This window comes from Echinops telfairi, unplaced genomic scaffold (genome assembly GCF_000313985.2).
Source record: "Echinops telfairi isolate 266 unplaced genomic scaffold, ASM31398v2 ScPeMD7_2565;HRSCAF=3150, whole genome shotgun sequence".
NCBI classification, from domain to species: Eukaryota; Metazoa; Chordata; class Mammalia; order Afrosoricida; family Tenrecidae; genus Echinops; species Echinops telfairi.
The window spans coordinates 399,991-421,972 of record NW_022106463.1 but is presented as its reverse complement, the minus strand read 5'-3'; the positions used below and the strand labels follow the sequence as shown (position 1 = coordinate 421,972).

Below are 21,982 nucleotides of genomic sequence, written 5' to 3'. Positions count from 1 at the left end.
TTGTTTTCTCCTCCAGATTGTTCATCCAAACTATCTTATTTAGACAGACCTGCGAGGATTATAACATGCACAAAAACAAGACAGAGCAAAACCAAGCAACGAAAGAAAACAAAACAACAACAAAAAGCCAATGACAAAAAAAGCAACAGAACAACAACAAACAAGAAAAACTTGTAGTTAGTTCAAGGACTGTTTGTAGCCTTTAGGTGTGTTTTCTGTTAGAGTTTGATGGGGTGCCAAGCCCTGGTATCAAAGTCTATTTTTGGTATTCCCCGGGAACTTCGTTGCTCTGTTCCCCTTGCTGCTCTATTCTATGCCCTTAGTGTTTTTCCTCAGTGTGGTGGGATCAGATCAGGCGGAATTCCCACACTGTGTCTCCAGTGTTGTCCCCTGTAGGGCTAGGGTCAGTGAGGGATATCGTCTCATAGTGGAGCTGGCCATATGGTCTTCCGCTTTGGATTGGCTACTCTGAGTGGGAATCTCGTCCTCAAGGTTTGGTGGGCCAAGATGTGCTCCACTCTCTCTTCCTCCCCCTTCATCTGTTCCCATCAGCTATGTCCCTCTCCCTGAGCTGCAGATTTAGTGCTGTCCTCTGAAATAAATTCTTCTGGGGGAATAGTCATCTTTCTTGTAGATATTGAGATATTATCCTAATACCTACAGTGTAGTCATTCAGGATAGATCTTAAACTGTTTTTTACAATAAATTTGCCATTTTCAACATAGTAAACTGTGTGACAGAAAATGACAAATTCATCAGTAAAAATTGGTTTGTCTAGTTTTTCACAACATTGAAAGTTCAAAGAAGCAACATTCTGAATTGCCCTATGCTCCCTAACTCATTAAATTCTACTTTTTTAAGTATCATGAGTTTCATTAGTATCATTAATTTCTACTTTCATAAGAATAGGTTATAGGATTGTACAATTCAAAATGGTAAGTTGAGCTGATAAAAATTGTTTCTCGAGGTTTGTAAAAAGTAATTTTAAAGGAACAGAACACCATAACTGAACAGACCTATGTACAAATCTCACAAATACATTATTCAGACCCCAACAGCCAAATCCATATATTACTTACCAATTCCATTCACACAGCATGTATAAAGAAATCAAACGATGATGCTTCAAAGTCAAATGTGATAATGACTGAAAGCGTTTACAGTGGGACTGATAAAGAATTAGACTTTCTTGGACTAGGTTCTTAAAAAAAATCAAGAAGACACAGATTTCGTTTTACTCAGGATACAAGTACTTAGGTATTACTATTTCATCATTTTAGAGATGACAAAACTAAAGGAAGGTTTAATTAAGTCTTTTAGCCAAAGTATGTGTTGTACCAATTGGCAGGGCCAGTATTCTGGCCCAGGCCGACTAACTAAAGTCAGCACCCTCAAGAAGCTGTCTTTTTAGAATAAAGCTATTAAAGCCCTTTAAAACACAAAAGAAGACTATTTTAATCAGAACATGAATTACCTGTTTGTATTCACTGACACAACTTTGACAGCAAAATCTTTTCTGCTGACCATCAACCACAAGGACATTGTTTCCAGCCCCTTTGCTCGGTAAGTACTCTCCACACTGCTCACAGCAATTCATTATTAAACCATTTGCCATTCTGTATCTGTTAAAACAGTGGTCACTGCACAGCTTGTGAGTCATGTTTTTAAAGCTAACTTCATGGCGAATCTAAAAAGAAAAGTAAAAGAAATAAATAAACAGCCTGATAAGTTGTTAAGAACATGGTCCTCCAGCAGAAACAACAATGCCCCAACAATTTTTCTGTGGAACATTGTGTTTCCAGAGATAAAGCACTCACTACGCTGTGAATTGCTTTTATACAAGCAAAGACATCGGGCACTTAAGAAAGGAAAACTGTGACATCAATGTAAATTTCATCTCAAAGTAATTTTTAAAATTTGGTTAGTTTGTATATTGATCTGTATAACCAAATAGAAAATCTTTACACAAATCTAAAAGAAATAATAAAATATATTGCCCAAGAAAAAGGAGAGAGCCATTATTATAAAATTCAAATTTGGTGTGCAAATTCTGTTCCCATAAAAACAATTTTTTTAGATCTCCTACTGCTCCCATTAGAAGGTTTCACAACTCCAGTCACTTAATATTCAATTCCCAAACCAAATCACAGACATCCAGTGAATTCAGACTTAAAGAAATCTTACACGAAGTTTCTAAGGCTTTAAATCTTTGCAGAGCAGGTAGCTTCATTTTTCTCTCTTGAAGCATCTGGTGTGTTTGAACTGCTGACCTCGAAGTTATCAATTCAACGACTGCCCAACAGCGCCACCAGGGCTCATGTTAATGTACTTACCTTTTAAAACAGGGTGCAATACAAGAAAGGCAATAGCCCTGCTTAGAAATGAACATGTGGTTTGAAGTCTGAATAAGGAGAAAAGAATCTCTATTTGAATTAATTATATTGGCTGTCCGTATCTTTTATAAGTGCATTTTCAAAAATAAGCATATTAGTAGATTAAATATATATATCAACCAAAATACTATGGTGTTATCTGTAAGTACTTTGAAATATCAAGGAGGCAATTAATATTATAATCTTTAACTTTTTCACTATAGCAATTTAAGAGTTCATAATGGGCAGTCCCCTAAGATGGGTTTTATGTATCCTCACTTTGAGGTAAACACATTGATGAAAAACGTGTATAATAAATCGCTCTTACAAACAGTTTAAAATATTTCTATTAGAACAAAATTAATAGAGTACAAAAATACAAACCTCTGTTAGTTTGCCACAGATTGTACATCTTGATTTATTTAAAACTCCTTTAGTTGGATTCTGTTTGTCTTCATACAGTGACAAACACGATGTACTACAGAATTCCTGGAAGGACTCACTTGAATCTACTTGAGCAACAATGGTTCCTTTCATTGTGGTTATATCTCTGAAAAATAAAAATATAACATGAAGTAAAAAACACTTTAAAATAAATGAAATGTGAAGAGTATTGTACAGTTAACTGCACCTGTCGACTGTGACTCGGCAACCCTATAGGACATTTCTTCTTCACCCAGATTTAATCCTGGGAACCAAACATCACTCATCTAGAAAATCACGGGGCTGGGGAGGTGGGGGAGCCGACCGCCCACACACAAGCCAGCCTGGAGTGCTCCATGCCAGGTCCCTGAGGCCCAGATCATGCAGTCATCTGGACAGGCAAAGATGGTGGCAGCCAAGAAGGAGCCTCCTCTGTTAGCAGACGGGGAGCTCACTGACTTTGAGGAGTTGGAGGGCGGAGACGACTTGTTCACTAGCACTGTCTCCACCCTGGAGTCAAGCCAATCATCTCCAAAAGCAGCTAATCTTCCTGCAGAAGTTATTAGTACAAATTCCAATGGCCCCAAACCCACACAAGCTAGGTTGGATGATGTCAGAGATCTTTTTGCAGAACTGCAAAAGAAGTTTCTCGTCCCCACCCCCAGCCAGTCCTGGGACTCTGGGGCTCGGCTCCAGGGGAGTCCCTCTGGGACATGGGGGTACAGTGAATGGTGTGACCCTTGCTGGGCATGCCTGCACAGTGGGGTATGCTGGGCTGCTCTAGGGTTTCCCATATGGGCGCCAATCAATTTCTTCCCTTTTGCTTGAAAAAAAACAAAGAAGTTTCTTTGGACAGTCCAAAAAAGGAACCTCTCCTCTCTCCAGAACCTTCTCCAGCAGTTATGCCTGTCACTCCTACTACGTTCACTGGGCCCAGAATTGAATCTAAGAGTTTATCTGCTCCTGTGATCTTTGATAGAGCCAGAGAGGAGACTGAACACGAATCAAATGATCTTTTTGATGTAAAATTTGGAGTATCAGATCCAGAGGAAGTTAGTGAAGGCATGAACGATTACATGGCATATAGAGCAACAAAAGACATCCCTTTCTATGTTCAATAAAAGAAGATTCAGTGACTTGTTTGGCTTGCAAAGCAAACTGGCAAGTAAGTATTTACATGTTGGTTACACTGTGCCACCAGCTCCAGAAAAGAGTAGACATGACCAAGGTCAGAGTAGGTTAAGAAGATTCAATATCCACTGATTTTGTGGGAAAACAGAGTAGTTCTTGAAAGATATCTCCAACGAGTAAAACATGCAACTAAAACGCAGGGCACCCAGAAGGCTATGCCACACAGAGACCCCCCAATGCTGTAAGGGGCTCCATCAGCCGGATCGATCCAATCCAGGGCTTTCCCCCACTCCAGAGTGGGCAGAGCGGGCTTTCAGCGTCTGCATTACAGCTACAGATGGGACAAAAGCACCAAAGACATTGTGACAGCTTTTAAGAGAACATTCTGCCAAAGATCTACCCAGACACAGAACCTATGTCACATCCCTGTGCGAGGATGCCTCCCTGTAACTACAGGGTCCTGAGTTAAAGCAGTTCTTATAGAGTTCTGAACTACACAGGCTCTGTGTGGAGCAGAAATATTAAGGATGGTGAACATGGCTATCAACAAAATGACAATCAAGACGAAAGAATCAGCCTGGTTTAAAACAAAGAAACAGCGATTTGAGATTCTGGATCAACAACTTAGGAGATTCCAGGCCAGTGTTGAAGCCTTGGTATGTCCTAGAAAAGAACTTTCATCCAACACAGCTGCCTTTGCTAAAATTGCTACTATGTTATTAGGTAATAATGAGGATCATACTGCTTTATCTATACCTTTGTCACAGCTTGCTGAGGTTGAGGAGGGGATAGATCAGTTGCATCAAGAACAAACTTTTGCTGACTTTTATGTTTTTGGAACTACTTAGTGACTAATTTCATCTACTGCTGCAGTGAAAGGTGTGTTTGACCATCGAATGAAGTGCTGGCAGCAATGAGAAAATGCTCAAACAACCGAAACTGAGTCAAACATGATGGATGCTAACAAACTAGATAAAATACAGCAAGCTAAGAATGAAGTAAGAGAGTGGGAGGCCAAAGTGCAACACGGAGAAAGAGATTTTGAATAGATCTCTCATATGATTCAAAAAGAAGTGGGAAGATTAGATAAAGAATGAGTAAAAGACTTTTAAACTGTTATCAGCAAGTACTTAGAATCAGTATAAACACACAGCAGCTGGTAAGACACTGGGACACATTTCTACCTGAAGCCAAAGCCATTGCTTTGTGATTCCTGTTTAAAAAGACACTGGACGTTTGTTTCAGTTATGCTGAATCCTACAATGAAATCATTTAAAGTAGCGGTTCTCAACCTGCGGGTCACGACCCTTTGGGGGTCGAATGATCCTTTCACAAGGGTTGCCCAGTTCATAACAGTAGCAAAATTACAGTTATGAAGTAGCAATGAAAAATGATTTTATAGTACGGGAGGGGGGGGGGCGGCGGCACTACAACATGAGGAACTGCATTAAAGGGTCCCAACATTAGGAAGGCTGAGAACCACTGATTTAAACCCATCTAAATACACCACTTTATATTTTATGGAGAAAAATAAAATCAGTATCACCATTTAGAAACTCTTAGTAATCAAAAAATGAAAGCCAAATATTGAATAGCAAATACATTAATGCCTCAGAAACCCACAGGGGTTCTCCTCTGTCCTACAGGTTTTATATGACTGTATGGCACTAAGTTTCAGTACCGGTAATTAAAAACACTAAGGGTGGTGGGGTGGTGGTGGGGATTATGTGTGTGTGTTTATCATTAATTATATTACGTTAACCTGAAGGACTAATTTACTAAGTGTAAAACTTAAATAGTGTGCACTGACTATCTAGGTCACTAGAGCATACTACATGTTCACTATAGAACGACTGAATTTAATTACACCTCCAATTCCCAAATAACACTGCCTACCTTTTTGCACAGCTAATTATAATGAAAAATGTTAGAAAATAACAAAATTTGACATTTTCCTTTACTTTCAAGTTCCAGGACCCTATAACTCGGCATGGACTGTAAAGCAATCCAAGCACTGCTCCACTATTTGAAGTATTAAATATGTACAATGTCGAAATTTATTAAATCTCTACAGAGTTCTAAGATAGCTTAGAGGCCTGGGCTACCTAACAGGCAGTACAGAAAGTCCACCTGGTTTGAGCTTCCATATACTATATACCATATTCCAGGTAGTTTGAACCAGTGAAACCAAACTTGGAAAAGGTAAAACAGAGGATCCTGGGTTTTGTTTTGTAAACCTTGCCTTAAAAATGGTTCCTGAGACTTCTAGCAGCAAGGTCAGCAATTCGAAACCATCAGCCGCTCTGCCGTAGAAAGATGAGGCTTTCTACGTCCTGAAAGAGTTACAGTCTCAGCAATCCATGAAGGCAGTTCTACCTTGTCCTATAGAGTCAGTCCAAGTTGGAACAGACTGGATGGCAGTAGACTGTTGAGTTTTGGTGAAGCAGTGGTTAAGCAGTTCTCAGCTTTTAAACTAAGAGCTCAGGGTTGATATCACCAGCTGCTCGGTGGGAAAAAAGGCCTTGGTGATCTGCTCCTGCACAGATTACAGCCTTTGCAGTCCTTCGGGGCTGTTCCACTCTGTCCCAGAGGATTGCTGTCTGAATAAGACTGAAGGGCACTGGGCTTTTCTTTCTTTCGGTTTTTATAGGAGGGGGGGCTTCAAAAATTTCATGGGAAAATCCTATTACCTCTTAATTCTGTTTGCCCATGAAGCACCCTACTATCAATCAACTTCAAACCCTGTCCAAATACAAAGGCCTCTATGTCAGCGATTCTCAACCTGTAGGTCATGAGCCCTTTGGGAGGTCGAACAACCCTTTCACAGGGGTTGCCCGATTCCTAACAGTAGCAAAATTACAGTGATGAAGTAGACACGAAGATAATTTTACGGTTGGGGGGGTCACCACAACATAAGGAACTGTACTAAAGGGTCGAGGCATTAAGAAGGTTTAGAACCACTGCTCTATGTTGTCATCACCTGGGCTTAATGAAGAAACTCCAAAACCATTTAAAATTGAAGCTAACTTCAAGATTCAAACACTAGCTTACCAATTTTAAAAATATAGCTTAGTTTTAAGATCCGTACTGAAAATCTCTTTTAAAATGTTACGTCAGTATTCGACCATAAGTAAAGCACAACTTACTTTTTACACATGACACAGAGTTTCTTTGGAGCAGGTTTATGAGAGAAGGAGGAGAGGCAGGTGGTAGAACAAAAGAGGTGAGCAGACCCTTTTCGCTGATAAGCTGTCTGTCCCTTCTGCAAAGGTTTCTTGCAGTTTGCACAAGTGACTTTCACTGGTTTGGTGGGTTGCTGCTGGGCAGAAGGCTGGAAAATCTGCTTAGGTAGTGAGGCCACTGGTGATAAAGAATCTACTCCAGGCTGTTTCTGGTTCCGGGGGAATGAAGCTGACTGGGAGATCCAAGAATCTGAAAAACAAAATGCACAAGGGAAGGGTAAGGATATGGGCCTTTATACAAAGTAGAATTTATATCAGAAAAATAGTTTAACTTTCCATTAAGCACAGGTGTAGTAAGTTAATAGTGCATCAGTTTAGCAGAGACGTCAAAGCAAAAAAAATTAGGAGTAAGACTATCTTAATTCAAATCCCAGCTCCATCAATTAATAGACTGGGTACATTGCTTAATTGCTATGGCATGATTCTTCTCTAAATTGAAAATGGAACTAAGTTCCTAAGAATGACAGCATTTAAATGAGATAACATGTAATCAAATATAAAATGACCAGCCTATATAATTTCACTGCCATCGAGTTTGATTCTGACTCATATTGACCCTACAAGACAGTATGCCTGTGGGTTGAGACTTAATTCTTCACAAGAGTAGGAAGCCTCTTTCAGCTGGTGGTTTGAAACTGCTGACCTTCTGTCTAACAGTTCAACAAGTAACCTTATACACCACAAGGCTCTTAGCCTATATATAACGTATTAAAAAATACTAGCCAATGGTTATTAACAAGCAAGAAATAGCCAAACATTTATATGCAGAATATAACTTTAAATAAGGAACAAATACACACACATAAAAGCACAACCACCCAGAGCCTATGAGAAATATGACACCAGTCTGATAAAGTTTGTTGTTTATTTTAAAAATATGTATTCAAAAACAAAAACCAACTCACTGCCATCAAGTAGATTCCAACTAAGAGCGATAGGACAGAACAGAGTGGGGCCATTCCTGTGGTTTCCAAGGCTGCAAGTCTTTATGTGAGTAGAAGGTATCATTTTTCTTCCAGAGTGGCTAGTGGTTTTGAACTACTAACCTTGCAGTTATCACCCAGGTGCATAAACCACTATGCCACCAGCGTCATTATGAGTCACTATAAGTTGGGTCAATTCCATAGCAGTGAGTGTGTGGTTTATGTAAGAACAGCTTTTCCATACACAACGTCAAGTCAAAATATATAGCCACAAAAATCACCAAAGCTTTATTAAACAAAAATATCAAAATGCAAAGAAAGCTATTAACAATAATAGTAATTTATAAATTATCAAGGGTTCGTGAGGGAGGGGGGAGCTGGGAGGGAGGGGAAAAATGAGGAGCTGATACCAAGGGCTTAAGTAGAAAACAAATGTTTTGAGAACGATGAGGGGCAACAAATGTACAAATGTGCTTGACATACAATGGATGTATGAATTGTGATAAGAGTTGTACGAGCCCCTAATAAAAACATTTTTTTTTAAAGGAAAGCTATTGTTTCTAAATATATCCTCCACTAGGGTGTGTGTGTGTGTGTGTGTGTGTGTGTGTGTGTGTGTGTGTGTGTGTGTGAGACAATTGAACAGTGAATAAAGACTGAAGAAAAGATGTGTCTACACTGGGATGCTGGTGAAAAATACTGAGAGTTCCATGTACAGCTAAAAGGACAAATAAACAGAGAGGCCTGAGGGGCTTGTCCTAATCCCAATGACGTGGACAGCTCCCCCCTCCCTGCAGAAGAATTCTCGTCAGAGGACAGCACTGAAGCTACAGCTCAGGGAGAGGGACAGGTCTGATCAGAGCACACAGGAGCAAATGAAGGGGGTGGAAGCAAGAGTGGAACACATCCTGCACCACCAAGCTCCAAGGACGATATTCCCGCGCAGAGCAGCGAAAGCACAGAGAGGACCCACATTACATCCCTCACTGACCCACAGCACTACAGGGGACAACACTGGAGGCACAGTGCGGGAACTGCACCTGATTTGACCCCGCCACACTGAGGCAAAACACTAAAGGTGTGCCACAGAACAGGGGAAGAGAGCAACGAAGTGCTAGGAAATACCAGAAATAGACTTTGGGGCCAGGGCGTGGCACCTGATCAGACTCAACCGGAAAACACACCTAAGGGTCAACTAACAGACCTTGAGCATTTACAGGCTTTTCTCTTTTCTTTGTCATTAGTTTGTTGTTGTTGTTATTTTGTTTCCTTTTGTTGCTTTGTTTTGCTCTGTCTTGCTTTTTTGTACATATTATTATTTCTGCAGGTCTAGCTAGATAGGATAGGCGGGATAAACAATCTAGAGGAGCAAACAATGGGACCGATGGTTCTGGGGAGATATGGGACAGGGGGAGGTGGGGGAAAGGAAGTGGGTGTTAACAAACCCAGGGTCAAGGGAACAAGTGATTTAAAATCGATAGGGAGGAGGGTGTAGGAGGCCTGGTAGGGCATGATCAGGGCAATATAACAGAGGAATTACTGACACCTAAATGAAGGCCGAACATGATAGTGGGACAAGAGGAAAGTAAAAGGAAATAGAGCAGTGCTTCTCAACCTTCCTAATGTGGTGACCCCCTGACCATAAAATTATTTTCGTTGCTACTTCATAGCTGTAATTTTGCTACCGTTATGAATCAGACGACCCCTGTGAAAGGGTCGTTCAACCCCCAAAGGGATCGCATGACCCACAGTTTGAGAACCACTGAAACAGAGGAAAGAACTAGAAGGCAAAGGGCACTTATAGAAGTCTAAATATAGGCATGTACATATGAAAATATATTTATGTATGATGATGGGGAAATAGACCTATGTGCCTATGTTTATAGGTAGCAGGTGGACATTGGGCCTCTACTCAAATACTTCCTCAATGCAAGAACACTTTGTTCTATTAAACTGGCATTCCACGATGCTCACCTTCCTGACACAATTGCTGAAGACAAAACAGGTGCATAAGCAAATGTGGTGAAGAAAACTGATGGTGCCCGGCTATCAAAAGATATAGCATCCAGGGTCTTAAAGACTTGATGATAAACAAGCGGCCATCTAGCTGAGAAGTAACAAAGTTCATATGGGAGAAGCACACCAGCTTGTGTGATCATGAGGTGTCAATGGGATCAGGTATCAGGCATCAAAGAACAAAAAATCATATCCTTGTGAATTAGGGGGAGTGCGAGACCCAAAGCCCATCTGTAGGCTCAGGGAGGAGGCAAGCCAGTCAGGGTGCAATATAGCACTGATGAAACATACACCTTTCCTCTAGTTCTTTAATGCTTACTCTCCCCCATTATCATGATCCCAATTCTACCTTACAAATCTGGCTAGCCCAGAGGATGTACACTGGTACAGATAAAATCTGGAACCACAGGGAATCCAGGCCTGATAAAACCCTCAGGACCAATAATAAGAGTAGAGATACCAGCAGGGGAAGGGGAAGGTGGGAGAAAGCGGGGGAACCAATCACAATGATCTACATATAACCCCTTACCTGGGGGACAGACAACAGAAAAGTGGGTGAAGGGACACAGCGTTAAGACACAAAAAGATAAAAATAATTTATAAATTTTCAAGGGTTTGTGAGGGAGGGAGGGGAAAAATACGGAGCTGCTATTAAGGGCTCGAGTAGAAAGCAAATGTTTTGAGAATGATGATAGCAACAAATGTACAAATGTGCTTGACACAGTGAATGAATATATGGATTGTGATAAGAGTTGTACGAGCCCCCAATAAAATGATTAAAAAAAAAAAGATTTATAGCCTTGGAAACACCATGGGACAGTTCTACTCTGTTCTATAGGGTTGCTAGGAATCAGAAATAACTTGATAGCAGTGAGTAAAGGTAAGCAGATAACCTACAGAGGACAGGGCGTTTCAAAAGAGCATCCATCCTGAGAGACATGAAAATGAAGTGCACACAAGCTCCAGAGTCTAAATCATAACTGGCTACTATTCAAAAAGAAAAGGAACTGTTCCAATTTGTTAAAGAATTTATGTATTTTTATTTAGATGCTAATGTAAAATTAGTGTGATATTTGGATTTCATTGGATACAATTATTATCAAGGTGTGGGTGAGGGGAAAACTACTAGAAGATTTGATTAGTGGGGTAAACTGTTGAATACAAAGTTTATGACCTAAAATGGAAACCTTCACTAAATTTACCATAAAAAATTTGTCTAAAACCTTAAAAAAAATTTTAAAAAAAGGACAAATAAATCTGTCTTGGAAGAGTCTGGCCAGAGTGCTGCAGTCAGAGTTGGTGGGATCCAACTCGCTGGCATCTAGTAACAATAACAGACCAGTACACTTATGAAGGTAGTAGTCCCACCTCTCTAATCTTACCTTCCTGTCTGCAGTGTCTCTTCTGGCCCAAGTCTCTCTATCTCCACCAAACGACCTTTTCTTACCTGGGTCTGGTAAGAAGGTATGGGACAATAATTGTGAACAAGATTCCCTAGAATGCCATTTGTTGTGTATAAAATGAGCCCTATGATCAGCATGAGGGATCTCATCACTGGAAAGAGCCAAGAGTAGACACTGCATCTGGCTTACCTTCTGCCTTAACACCTTCTAATTTGGGGCTGAACAGCAACCAGCACACCACGTTAGACATTTCCTCTCTTTTCATGACTTTCTGTGGGACACTACACCAATTTGCAGAACCCAGAAACATGAGGGGATATAATCAAAGGAAAAGGCGGGGAGAGGGGGTGTGTGCTGAACACAGGGGAGATGGGGCAGACTAGCATTTTGGGAGAGTTGGACTTTTGGGACTCCTTCAATCTCCAACTTCTCAATATTAATTCTTACAAAAGAAATTACCACAATTAGTGTCAGCATGATGGGAAATGTGGTTTGGGGAAAGAGGAAAATGAGAAACACCTTTGACTTCCAGGTGAGATAAAGAACACCCAGGGATTAAGGCAGCTATTATGTTGCAATCCCTTGCCCAAAGCAACTGATATTCATGGAAATGGCTTGCTGGATGCATATGGAAAAAGAAGAGTGATAAAGAAAACCAAGACTTACATTTCTTGGTTTCTACTATCAATGGTAGCTGGTGGGGGGGGGGACACTACAATGGCAAAGAAAAAGACTGTAGGAATGAATTGAATCAAGTCTAGAACCAGTTCAGAACTGTGACCTCTAGTCTCAGGGCTGCCTCCTAAACGAAAAAGTGTGTCAGAGTAACAGGAAGTATCCTTAGGACCACTGGTCACCAAGAAGGTAGTCTGGGAGGGGAACAGAGAAAATGCAAGAAACTGTTAAGACCAGGGAGTACAGGACAAAGGAGCTGTTCCAGTCAGCTTCCTAAGGAACTACTAGTAAAATGGATCGTAAAGAGTGGCTAATTTAGGGGCAATGGTACTGAATGGAAGAATACATTTGAGATGATGCAAGAGCCACAGCTCACAATGAACAGTCACAAATGGTAATCCTTGATTCTTTCACAGGGGAAGTTAACTCAAAGGGGGACGGCCAGACTGATGAACTAAAATCTGCAGTGGGACTTGTCTGCCATGAGAAGGAAAACTGCCTGCCTTATCTCTCTCATTAAATACTCACTGGAACACTTCATTCAGAGGAAGCAGTTAATGTGTTATGGAGGCAATGATAGAATGGCTTTCTGGTGACCAGGCTATTCATCCAATGGGCACGCCCCTTACACAGCTCATGACAGATATGGCACTCAAGGGAGCCCTGCTACAGGGCACTCTATGTAACCTTACTACTGCAAAACTAAGCAACAACTCGAGAAGCCGTGCCAGATCTCTTGGCACAACTGCCCCGCATGGGTTTTACAGATGCAAGAAGCATAAGGATAATTAATAGGAGAATGGTAAGGGACAATTGCAAAATAACTTATCCCAGAAGTTAAGAGAAAGATGGCTATTAAAAAAAATAGAATGAACACAGCAGACACTGATGAAGTTGAAACAGGACCCTAATACAACACTACCAGAAGTTGGGTGGACCAGCTTCTACTAGTCCCTCAATGTTAAGGAGGTTGATATTCACCCCACCCCAACCCCATCTGGGAAGTATTTAATGACTAGAATTCCCAACTGATCATGTGAAGCAGAGACACACCTCGTTGATAAAAATAAGGTTTGACAAAGGGCCCGCAGGGGCTTCTAGTCCAGGCCCCAGCAGGGGTCCCAAGGCCATATGCAGAAGTTCAATGCACTGTAATCTCCAAGCCTGCCAACAAAACACTGAAGGAGCCTAGAGATAGCCTCTGGGATATGAAGGGGGCACTAAGGTGAAAATTTAGGTGAGAATCAGAAGATTTAAATGGATTTTGTATAAAGTAGGTTCTCTCTTACCTGAATATTATTGGCATGAATAGTATGTCTAATTTGGGAAAGCACCCTCTACCTGTCTGCCCCTAAGCCAGTATGGACTGGACATGTGAAATGGGAACCATTAGAATTGCCTGCTAAATTACCTGAACCCACTTAGATTGTTAATCTAAAACAGTATGGGATACCTAGCAGACAAATGGAGATTCGTGCTGATTAAAGACCTTCTAAAGCAGTGTTTCTCAACCTTCCTAATGCTGCGACCCTTTAATACAGTTCCTCCTGCGATGGTGACCCCCAAACATAAAATTACTTTCATTGCTACTTCATCACTGTCATTTTGCTAGTTATGAAGCGGGCGACCCCTGTGAAAGGGTCACTCGACCTACAAAGGGCTCGCGACCCACAGGTTGAGAACCGCTGTTCTCAAGGCTGGCATATTGGTGCCAACAAATTCCCTATTTAACCATCCTGTATGGCCTGTGAAAAAGCCAGATGGTTCATGGAGATATACAGATTATTGAGGCCTAAATAAAGTAAGTCCACCTGTAGCTTCAGCTGTTACAATGGTATCAACAGTACAGAAAATATAGCAGTCTAAAGGAGGCTGGTACTCAGTGATTGATCCTGTCGATGCCCTTTTCTCCATCACAGTCTGATGAAAGTGTCAGCCACAATTTGCATTCATGGAAAGGATCACAATACACTCTCACCACATCAGACTAAGGTTACTTAAATTCTCCATCTTTCTGTTACAGTTTGGTAACAGACTTGGACTGGGCAGTTATCAAGTGTAGTGATGCATTACACTGATGGTATCATGTACCAAACAAGGAAGTGCAGGCTATGGAAGATTTGAAAACTGGTGACTCACATGACCAATAGAGGCTGGTTACTAATCCAGCAAAAATCCAGGGCCATGCACCAACAGTGAAGCTCTTGGGGAAACTTGGGCAGGAGCCACTTGCAACACCATCAAAATCCTTGAGGGACTCAAGTCTGTTCCTTTTAAATATTCTTTGAGTTTGAGGAACAAAGGCTCTAGGGTGGATGGGGGAAAGGCATCCCAATGAAATTCTCTTGCTACCTTTGAAGAATGAGCAGGTGCATTGTTGAGATGGGGGAAAAGTCAGGTTCTCAGCTCTGACTTCCTGGCCTTTTTCTCCCAAGTGCAGTTTTCGGAAAACGTCTGTATGATAAGCTTCTGTGATTGTCCTCTGTCCCTCAAGGAAATCACTCCTTTGACACCCTAAAGGCTAGTTGACAAAACGTTCTGAGCTGACCTAACCTTTCTGGCCTGAATGTAACTAGCTCATCAAATCCCTTTGGAAACCACTGTTTTCACTGAACTTTTTTATCCTGAGGACACCCTAAAGAAATAAAAGAAGTGTATGGCTAAGAACTTATCTGTAGCCATCCACTAATTACAGAGGCATGTTCAAACAGTGTGTATGTGAGCTAGAACTCTAGAAATATTTCTGTATTTACCTTCACGTACAAATTTATTTTGACAGCCTCTATACCAGGTAATATAACAGAAGTAACAGGAAGAAATGATGGTATAGGCCATTGATGCGAACTAATCCAATTTCGGAGTGCAGGTTTAACAAGTTATTCAAGTTTTTAATACTATCTTCCTTTGTACTTAATAGCAAGAATTCTTCCCTTTACTACAGTAATTACTGTTCCATAGACCTCTAACTGTAACATCACTACTATAATCTATGTCCATTTTACTTTTAATGCCTATGACTTTGGCCTCTTGGTGTTGCTGGGTTTTTTGTTTGGTTTATTTTCCTCTTTCTAGGATCTTCGAAATTTTGAACTTCTGTAGGAGTCCTGATGGCAGAGTGGTTACACGTTGGGCTGTGATCCACAAGACCAGTAGTTTGAACCCATGGAAGAAAACGGGCTTTCCACTTCCATAAAGTTACAGTCTGGGAAATCCACAGGGGCCATTCTACCCTGCCCCATGGGTCAGCACTGACTTGATGGCACTGAGAGGTGTCTGGCACATACGTAACAACAGCTCAAGGAAGCGTCTTTACTACCAAGCCCGTGAGGAAGGCAGTTTCCTGATCCCAAGCTATTCTAGCAGCCCTATTTGACTTTATTCCATTTAAAACAAAACAAACAAACAAAAAAGAAATTATATACTTTATAAACAGCACATCCTGGAATCAATTTATGCTGTCAAAATTATGTCAGATCATATGCTAGAAGAGATAGTATTTTGCAATACAAATATGGCTCCTTAGTATTTTCTACTTCAAGGTTTCTTATTCAGATTCATATTTAAAGGAAAACACTTAACAGCATCTAACGATGACTTTTAAAAAGTAAATTTAGTCTTAAGTCCTATATGAGCAATAATGTGTAATGGTTCCCTTAATTCTCGTTTCCCCGACTTCTAAATTTTCATCTCTCCCAACATTAAAAAAAAAAATCTAAATAGAAGAGATCTAAATCATTTTGTCTAAACCCTCCATTTTATACAAGCAAAACCAAAGGACAGCAGTTTAAGCCATCTAGTCAAATCACAATCAGTCCAAGAGCCAATATAAAGAACCAAGATTTGTATGACTTTTGATCTATTACTACTACCAATTACAAATACAAGAAGTAAGAAGTCTTCAAATGGTTCATGGAAAATGCATACTATGAAAAAAGTAGGCATAAACTAAAAACATTTTGGCATCAAAATGAACTCATACTTGTGATAACATTTCTGAACAGGATCCAGTTTGTGGCACAAAGAATCAGAGCAATATGAATTCTGCTAAAACTGAAGCAGAACAAACACCAACTGAAAATGAAGCTTAGGTAGAAGAATGATGATTCATTGATACTTTACAAAAAAAGTTTATACAATGCCCCCCACACAATGAACAGTTTACAAATAGAAACTTGTTTCAAGAAAGGAGAGGTAATGTTGAAAATGAAATCCACAGGGGCAGAGCATCCACAACTATTTGCTAGGAAACTATCTTGTCCGTCCCTGAATTAAAGAGGACTGATGATTAACAGTAGAAACAATAGACAACACCCTGGACATCTCACTTGGTTCCGCTCACACTATTCTGACTGAAAAATTAAAGATGTATAAAGCTTTTTTCCACTCAATGGATGCCAAAACTACTAAACCATAATGGAGCATGGCTGCAGGGCCTGGTTTTTAACAAGAAATTATCAGATATGATAGCATAACCAAGGAAGCAAAAGACAAAATAAAGAAGGTGTCATAAAAATGAAACACTATGATTCAAATGACTATGAACAAAAAGTGAAAAGACAACCTACAGATTGGGAGGAAAAAAACTGGAAATTATTTATCAAGTGAAGGATCTAATATCCAAAACACACTTAAAAAGCCCTCCAAAACATAGTAACAAATAGACAAACCACCTGGTAAAAAAAATGGAAAGAAAATTTATACATTCCTGCAAGCAGGTATGACACTCACGCAGATACTCAAATACGCAAATTGACCAAGTGGATTCAAACTCCAGGCAAGCTCCTGTGTGAACTGCTCCACGGGGTCTCAAACCTTTTGGAAGTAGATTGCCCAGCCTGTCTTCCAGGGTGCCTGCTTCTCAATGGGTGTGAACTGACAACATTCCAGCTAAAGCACCTCACTAAAAGTAATACTCAATCAGCAAGCACATGAAATGCCAGTGTTCATTATACAGATGCAAACTGAAACCTGATACCATACCACCTGTGGGGGAAATGCCAGCCCCCCACAACTAATTGTGGGTTCGATAGGCGCAATTGTACGGTTAATATATATAAAGATTATAATAAAGTTATAGACCGCATGAGAGATAATAAAGAGATTGAAAAAAAAAAAGAAGAGATGTAAGGCAGTTGATAGGCACCAGAGACCAAATGAGTCAAATTTGAGCAAACAGGCTTTATTGGGGAGAAAAACCCAGCCTAAGCTAAGTCCCACGGTCCACAGTGTCCAGGCTGAGGGAGTCACACTCCAGACTGCAGGAGTGGTGTTTAAATAGCCGGGGAACATGTGACTGGGCTGCCTTGAGTCCATATAAGGTAAAGTAGCCAGGGATTGGGAGATACATTATACAGGGTTTCTGGAATGTAAGGTGTCTTCCTGATTCCAGGTGTATTGTGCCGGGTGCAGAGCGGCGGGCCAAGAACAAAGCGGGCACTGAGCCAAACAGGCCATGAACAAAACGGGCCGTGAATAAAAGAAAGAAAAAAAACTTGCAAGGCTGCTTTAGATAGCCAGCTCTGGTCAGCTCCGCAGGTGTGTGTGGGAGATTCAAGGCCACTTGCTGCTAGTTGTTTCAGCCAGCTCTGGTCAGCACTGCACGTGTAGGGAGATTCAAGGTCACTTGCTGCTAGAAGCCGGCCTGGTATTGATCCGGCCATACAAGAGAGAGATTGAAATAATGGAGTCAGACACATTTCATGGTAGCATGCTCACCTCAGCCCTGCTTGGTGATCCAAGACGATAAAGGGGGAGGGGAAGGAGGACAGGGGAAAGGGAACAGGGGAGCTAGGACAGGAGAAGAGAGGGGAGGGGAGGGTACAGAAAGTACAGCCACTGCGGAAAAGTTCAGTGGTTCCTCAAAAAGTTGAGCATAGAAGAACTTATGACCCAGGACCTCAAACCTAGGTTTATACCCACAAGGAAAAGCAGGAATGTGTGGACAGAACATGTTCACTGCAGCACTTGACAACCAAAAGGTTGAAACAACCTAAATGTCCAGATAAACAGCTAATCCAACTGTGGTGTATATACATACACACAATGGAATACAAATCAGCCATAAAAAGAAATGGAGTCAAAAAAATAAACTAATTAAATTTTTAAAAATTAAAAAGAAATGGAGTCCTGATATATGCCATAGTATGCATGAACCTTGTTAACTTGTTGACCAAAAGAAGTCAGGCACAGGGACAAATACCTAGTAATATTACTTACATGAAATAAGCATATAAATAGAAACCAAAGATTACCAAGGGTTACCAAGGGCAGAGGGATGCAGCAAGTTTTTTGCTTAAATAATAGTGAGTTAATGTTGGTAGAATGGTTTGAAAAAGGTTTGCTCATATGGTTTGAAGACTGAAGGTTGCACAAGGTTAAAAATGGTTTGAAATGGGATAAACAATCTGGAGGAGAAAACAACAGGACCAACGGTTCCGGGGACATGGGAAGGGGGGAAGTGGTAGAAAGAAAAGGGGGTGTCAATCAACCCAGGGACAAGGGAATAACAAGTGATCTAAAATTGATGAGGAGGAGGATATAGGATACCTGACAGGGCTTGATCAAGGGTAATGTCGCCAAGAGGAATTACTGAAACCTGAATGAAGGTCGAACATGATAGTGGGACAAGAGGAAAGTAAAAGGAAATAGAGGAAAGGACTAGGAGGCAAATGGACATTTACAGAGGTCTAAATACAGACATGTACATATGTAAATATATTTATATATAATGATAGGGAAATAGATCTATGTGCATGTATTTATATGTTAAGTATAAAGAATGGACAGGTACTGAGCCTCTATTCAAGTACTCCCTCAATGCAAGAACATTTTATTCTAATAACCTGGCATTCCATGTTGCTCACCTTCATGACAAGATTGCAGAAGACAAAATGGGCACATAAGCAAATGCAATGAAAAAAGCTGATGGTGCCCAGCTATCATCTGGGGTCTTAAAGACTTGAAGATAAATAAGCGGCCATCTAGCTGAGAAGCAACAAAGCCCACAGGGAAGAAGCACACCAGCCTGTGTGATCATGAGGTGTCAATAGGATCAGTTATTAGGCATCAAAGAAGAAAACAATCATATCATTGTGAATGAGGGGGAGTGTGGAATGGAGACCCAAAACCCAGCTGTAGGCAACTGGACATCCCCTTAAAGAAGGGTTGTGGGGAACCAGTCAGGGTGCAGTACAGCATGGATGAACCATACATCTTTCCTCTAGTTCTTTAATGTTTCCTCCCTCCACTATCACAACCCTAGTTCTACTTTACAAATCCGGTTAGACCAGAGGATGTACACTGGTACAAATAAGAGCTGGAAACACAGGGAATCCAGAACATATAAGCCCCTCAGAACCAATGAGAGTAGTAATACCAGGAGGGGGAGGGGAAGGAGGGGGGAGAAAGGGGTAACTAATCATAATGATCTACATATACCCCCTCCCAGGGGGACGGGCAATAGAAAAGTGGGTGAAGGGAAACATCGGTCAGTGTAAGACATGAAAAAATAATAATAATTTATAAATTATCAAGGGTTCATGAGGGGGTGGGGGTGGAGCAGGGGGGAAAATGAGGAGCTGATACCAAGGGCTGAATTAGAAAGAAAATATTTTGAAAATGATGATGGCAACATATGTCCAAATGTGCTTGACACAATGGATATATGTATGGATTGTGAAAGGGTTGTAAGAAACTCCAATATTTTTTTTAATGGTTTGAAAGAGAGCTCACAACTTGAAGAATGTAAACAATGTCACTGTTGACTTATGTGAGTTTTGTTGTAGATATAACAATTAAAAAAACAAATACCCTATGGCTCCAATATCAGTTCAGCTTCATTGTAACTGGAGTCACCATGAGAGAGAAGGCTAGTTTCATTTGTTAATAAACCTGTACAGATTCTCCCTCTGCCCACCGCCCCCCCATCCCTTTTTATAATTAGGCATTATTCTCACAAGACAAAAAAAAAAGCAGTAAATAAACAAGAATTATCACTATTTCACTATTATTTCACAGAGCATTCTTAACCACGGTTTTAGTTACTCCTCATACCCGACAATTACAAGGCTGATAAAGTTTCTAATGAGCCTAAAATGATGGAAGAAGCAGACATAGATAAACACAGGCTCAGAGAAAGAGAAAAAAGGACATACACAGGAATGGCCATGAAAATGCTAGATTTCTGGTAATTCCCATATGTTTTCACATTTTTCCATATTATCTTCATAGAACATGTGTACCCACATACAAAATTTCCAAATAATCGAGAAGTCTACCAACTTATAAAAATAAGTTGACTGAAAACTAAAATCAGAGATAGTGAAAACAAACACACAGACAGTAAAAGCAAATCTAAATCCAATTATTATATAAGATTATTTTTCCCCAAGTAGAAAAAAGTGAGTAATATATAACAAGATGCCAAAATGTCAAATGGTGGTGAATGTAAAGAATTTTTTAAAAACATGTTTACATGTGAATCATTAACTCTCTAAAAATCTCAAGTGAAATACCATATATGATTTTACATCTCTCCATAGTAACTAAATTTCAAGCCTAATGTAAGTCACTAAAGTGAAAATATTTTACAAGCAGAAACTAAAATAATTAGCACTAATTATTTCAACGTAAACAAAACAATCAACCCAAAGTTTAAACCCATTGACAAGAGTAGAGTATCATTTATTGCTTACCAGGATTATGATGAGTTGCAGATTCTCCATTCTGAAATACATCTCCTGTCACGTTCATTCTACCGGGATTAAAAGGTCCTACTCCAGTCTTGGTCTGTGAAGTTAAAGATGGGGTGTATGTTTGTACATTAACACCAAAATTACTTGGCTGGAGTCCGTTAGAGACATCTCCCAAATTGGTATTCTGCAGTGAAGTCACATGTGTGATCATTAAGTTCATATCACGCCCGTCTGGATTTTCCGCCTGGCCCTCATTCACAGCACTTACGCCCGTTTCTAAGGTTGTAACATTAGCAATCTGAATCTCAGAGTCTGGTTCTGTGGTGATCCCACTATTACCCAGTCCTGCATTTGCCTTACTTCTTGAAAAGCTGGAAGTGGAAAAATCCACATCGTTGGTTCTGCTTTTAGTTTCAGAAGGTCTTCGTTCAATAAAATTGGAGGGATTTTTCTCCTGTCCTTGATTGGTTTCTATGTCCTCTTCATCATCAATAATAATTGTTTCACTTACACTTCCCTTCTGTGAAGACAGTTCTTTTGAGGAAGGAAGGGTTTTTGAGTCATTTCCTTGTAGTTCTTCATTTTTTGATGAAGTGAATGTTACAGTTCTTTGATCAGTCACCACTGGTGCAGAAGGTGGGGGAGGTTGTACAGGTTCGATAAAAACAACATCGTCGTCATCTTCCACTGATGAGTTTTGAAATTTATTACCTCTAGAGACTAACGGATTGGGTGGACCACTAAATGTACTTCCTACATTCGTAAGACTAGTTGCCATGGTGGTAGGCCCTAATAAAACAGGAGTCTGTTCAGACAATTCGACTCCTCCCACTGAGCCTGTGTCCATGCCAAAGAATCTGTTGAGGACATAGGAAAAAGAAAGAAGGGTTACAATTCCAGTATATTATCATTTATTTTTAATTACTTAACTGAAACAGGGTTTTTAAAAGTACTCTGACATTCTTCTATCTTTTCTTCATTCTTCAATATCTTAAATGAGAATAAGTTTTACCTAGCTTCCAGAAAAAGTTATTATCTATGTAATATTATTCATTGTGAGATAAGTTTCTGTTGCTTTAGCACACCAACATGTGTGATCATGAA

The 21,982-nt window shown here is 40.3% G+C and overlaps 1 protein-coding gene and 1 pseudogene across 1 annotated transcript in view; one reads left to right on the top strand and one right to left on the bottom strand.

Moving 5' to 3' along the window:
* Positions 1–21,735, bottom strand: part of ZMYM2 (zinc finger MYM-type containing 2) — a 71,462-nt gene extending 49,727 nt beyond the window's left edge. The window contains exons 1-4 of the mRNA XM_004714834.4: positions 20,879–21,735; positions 7,073–7,358; positions 2,757–2,922; positions 1,475–1,687 (exon numbers count right to left, since the gene is read on the bottom strand). Of these exons, the coding sequence (XP_004714891.1) occupies positions 1,475–1,687; positions 2,757–2,922; positions 7,073–7,358; positions 20,879–21,725 (1,512 nt within the window). The 5' untranslated portion in view covers positions 21,726–21,735. The remainder of the gene's footprint in view (positions 1–1,474; positions 1,688–2,756; positions 2,923–7,072; positions 7,359–20,878) is intronic.
* Positions 3,201–5,136, top strand: LOC105979722 (annotated as a pseudogene).
* Positions 21,736–21,982: the final 247 nt, after the last annotated feature.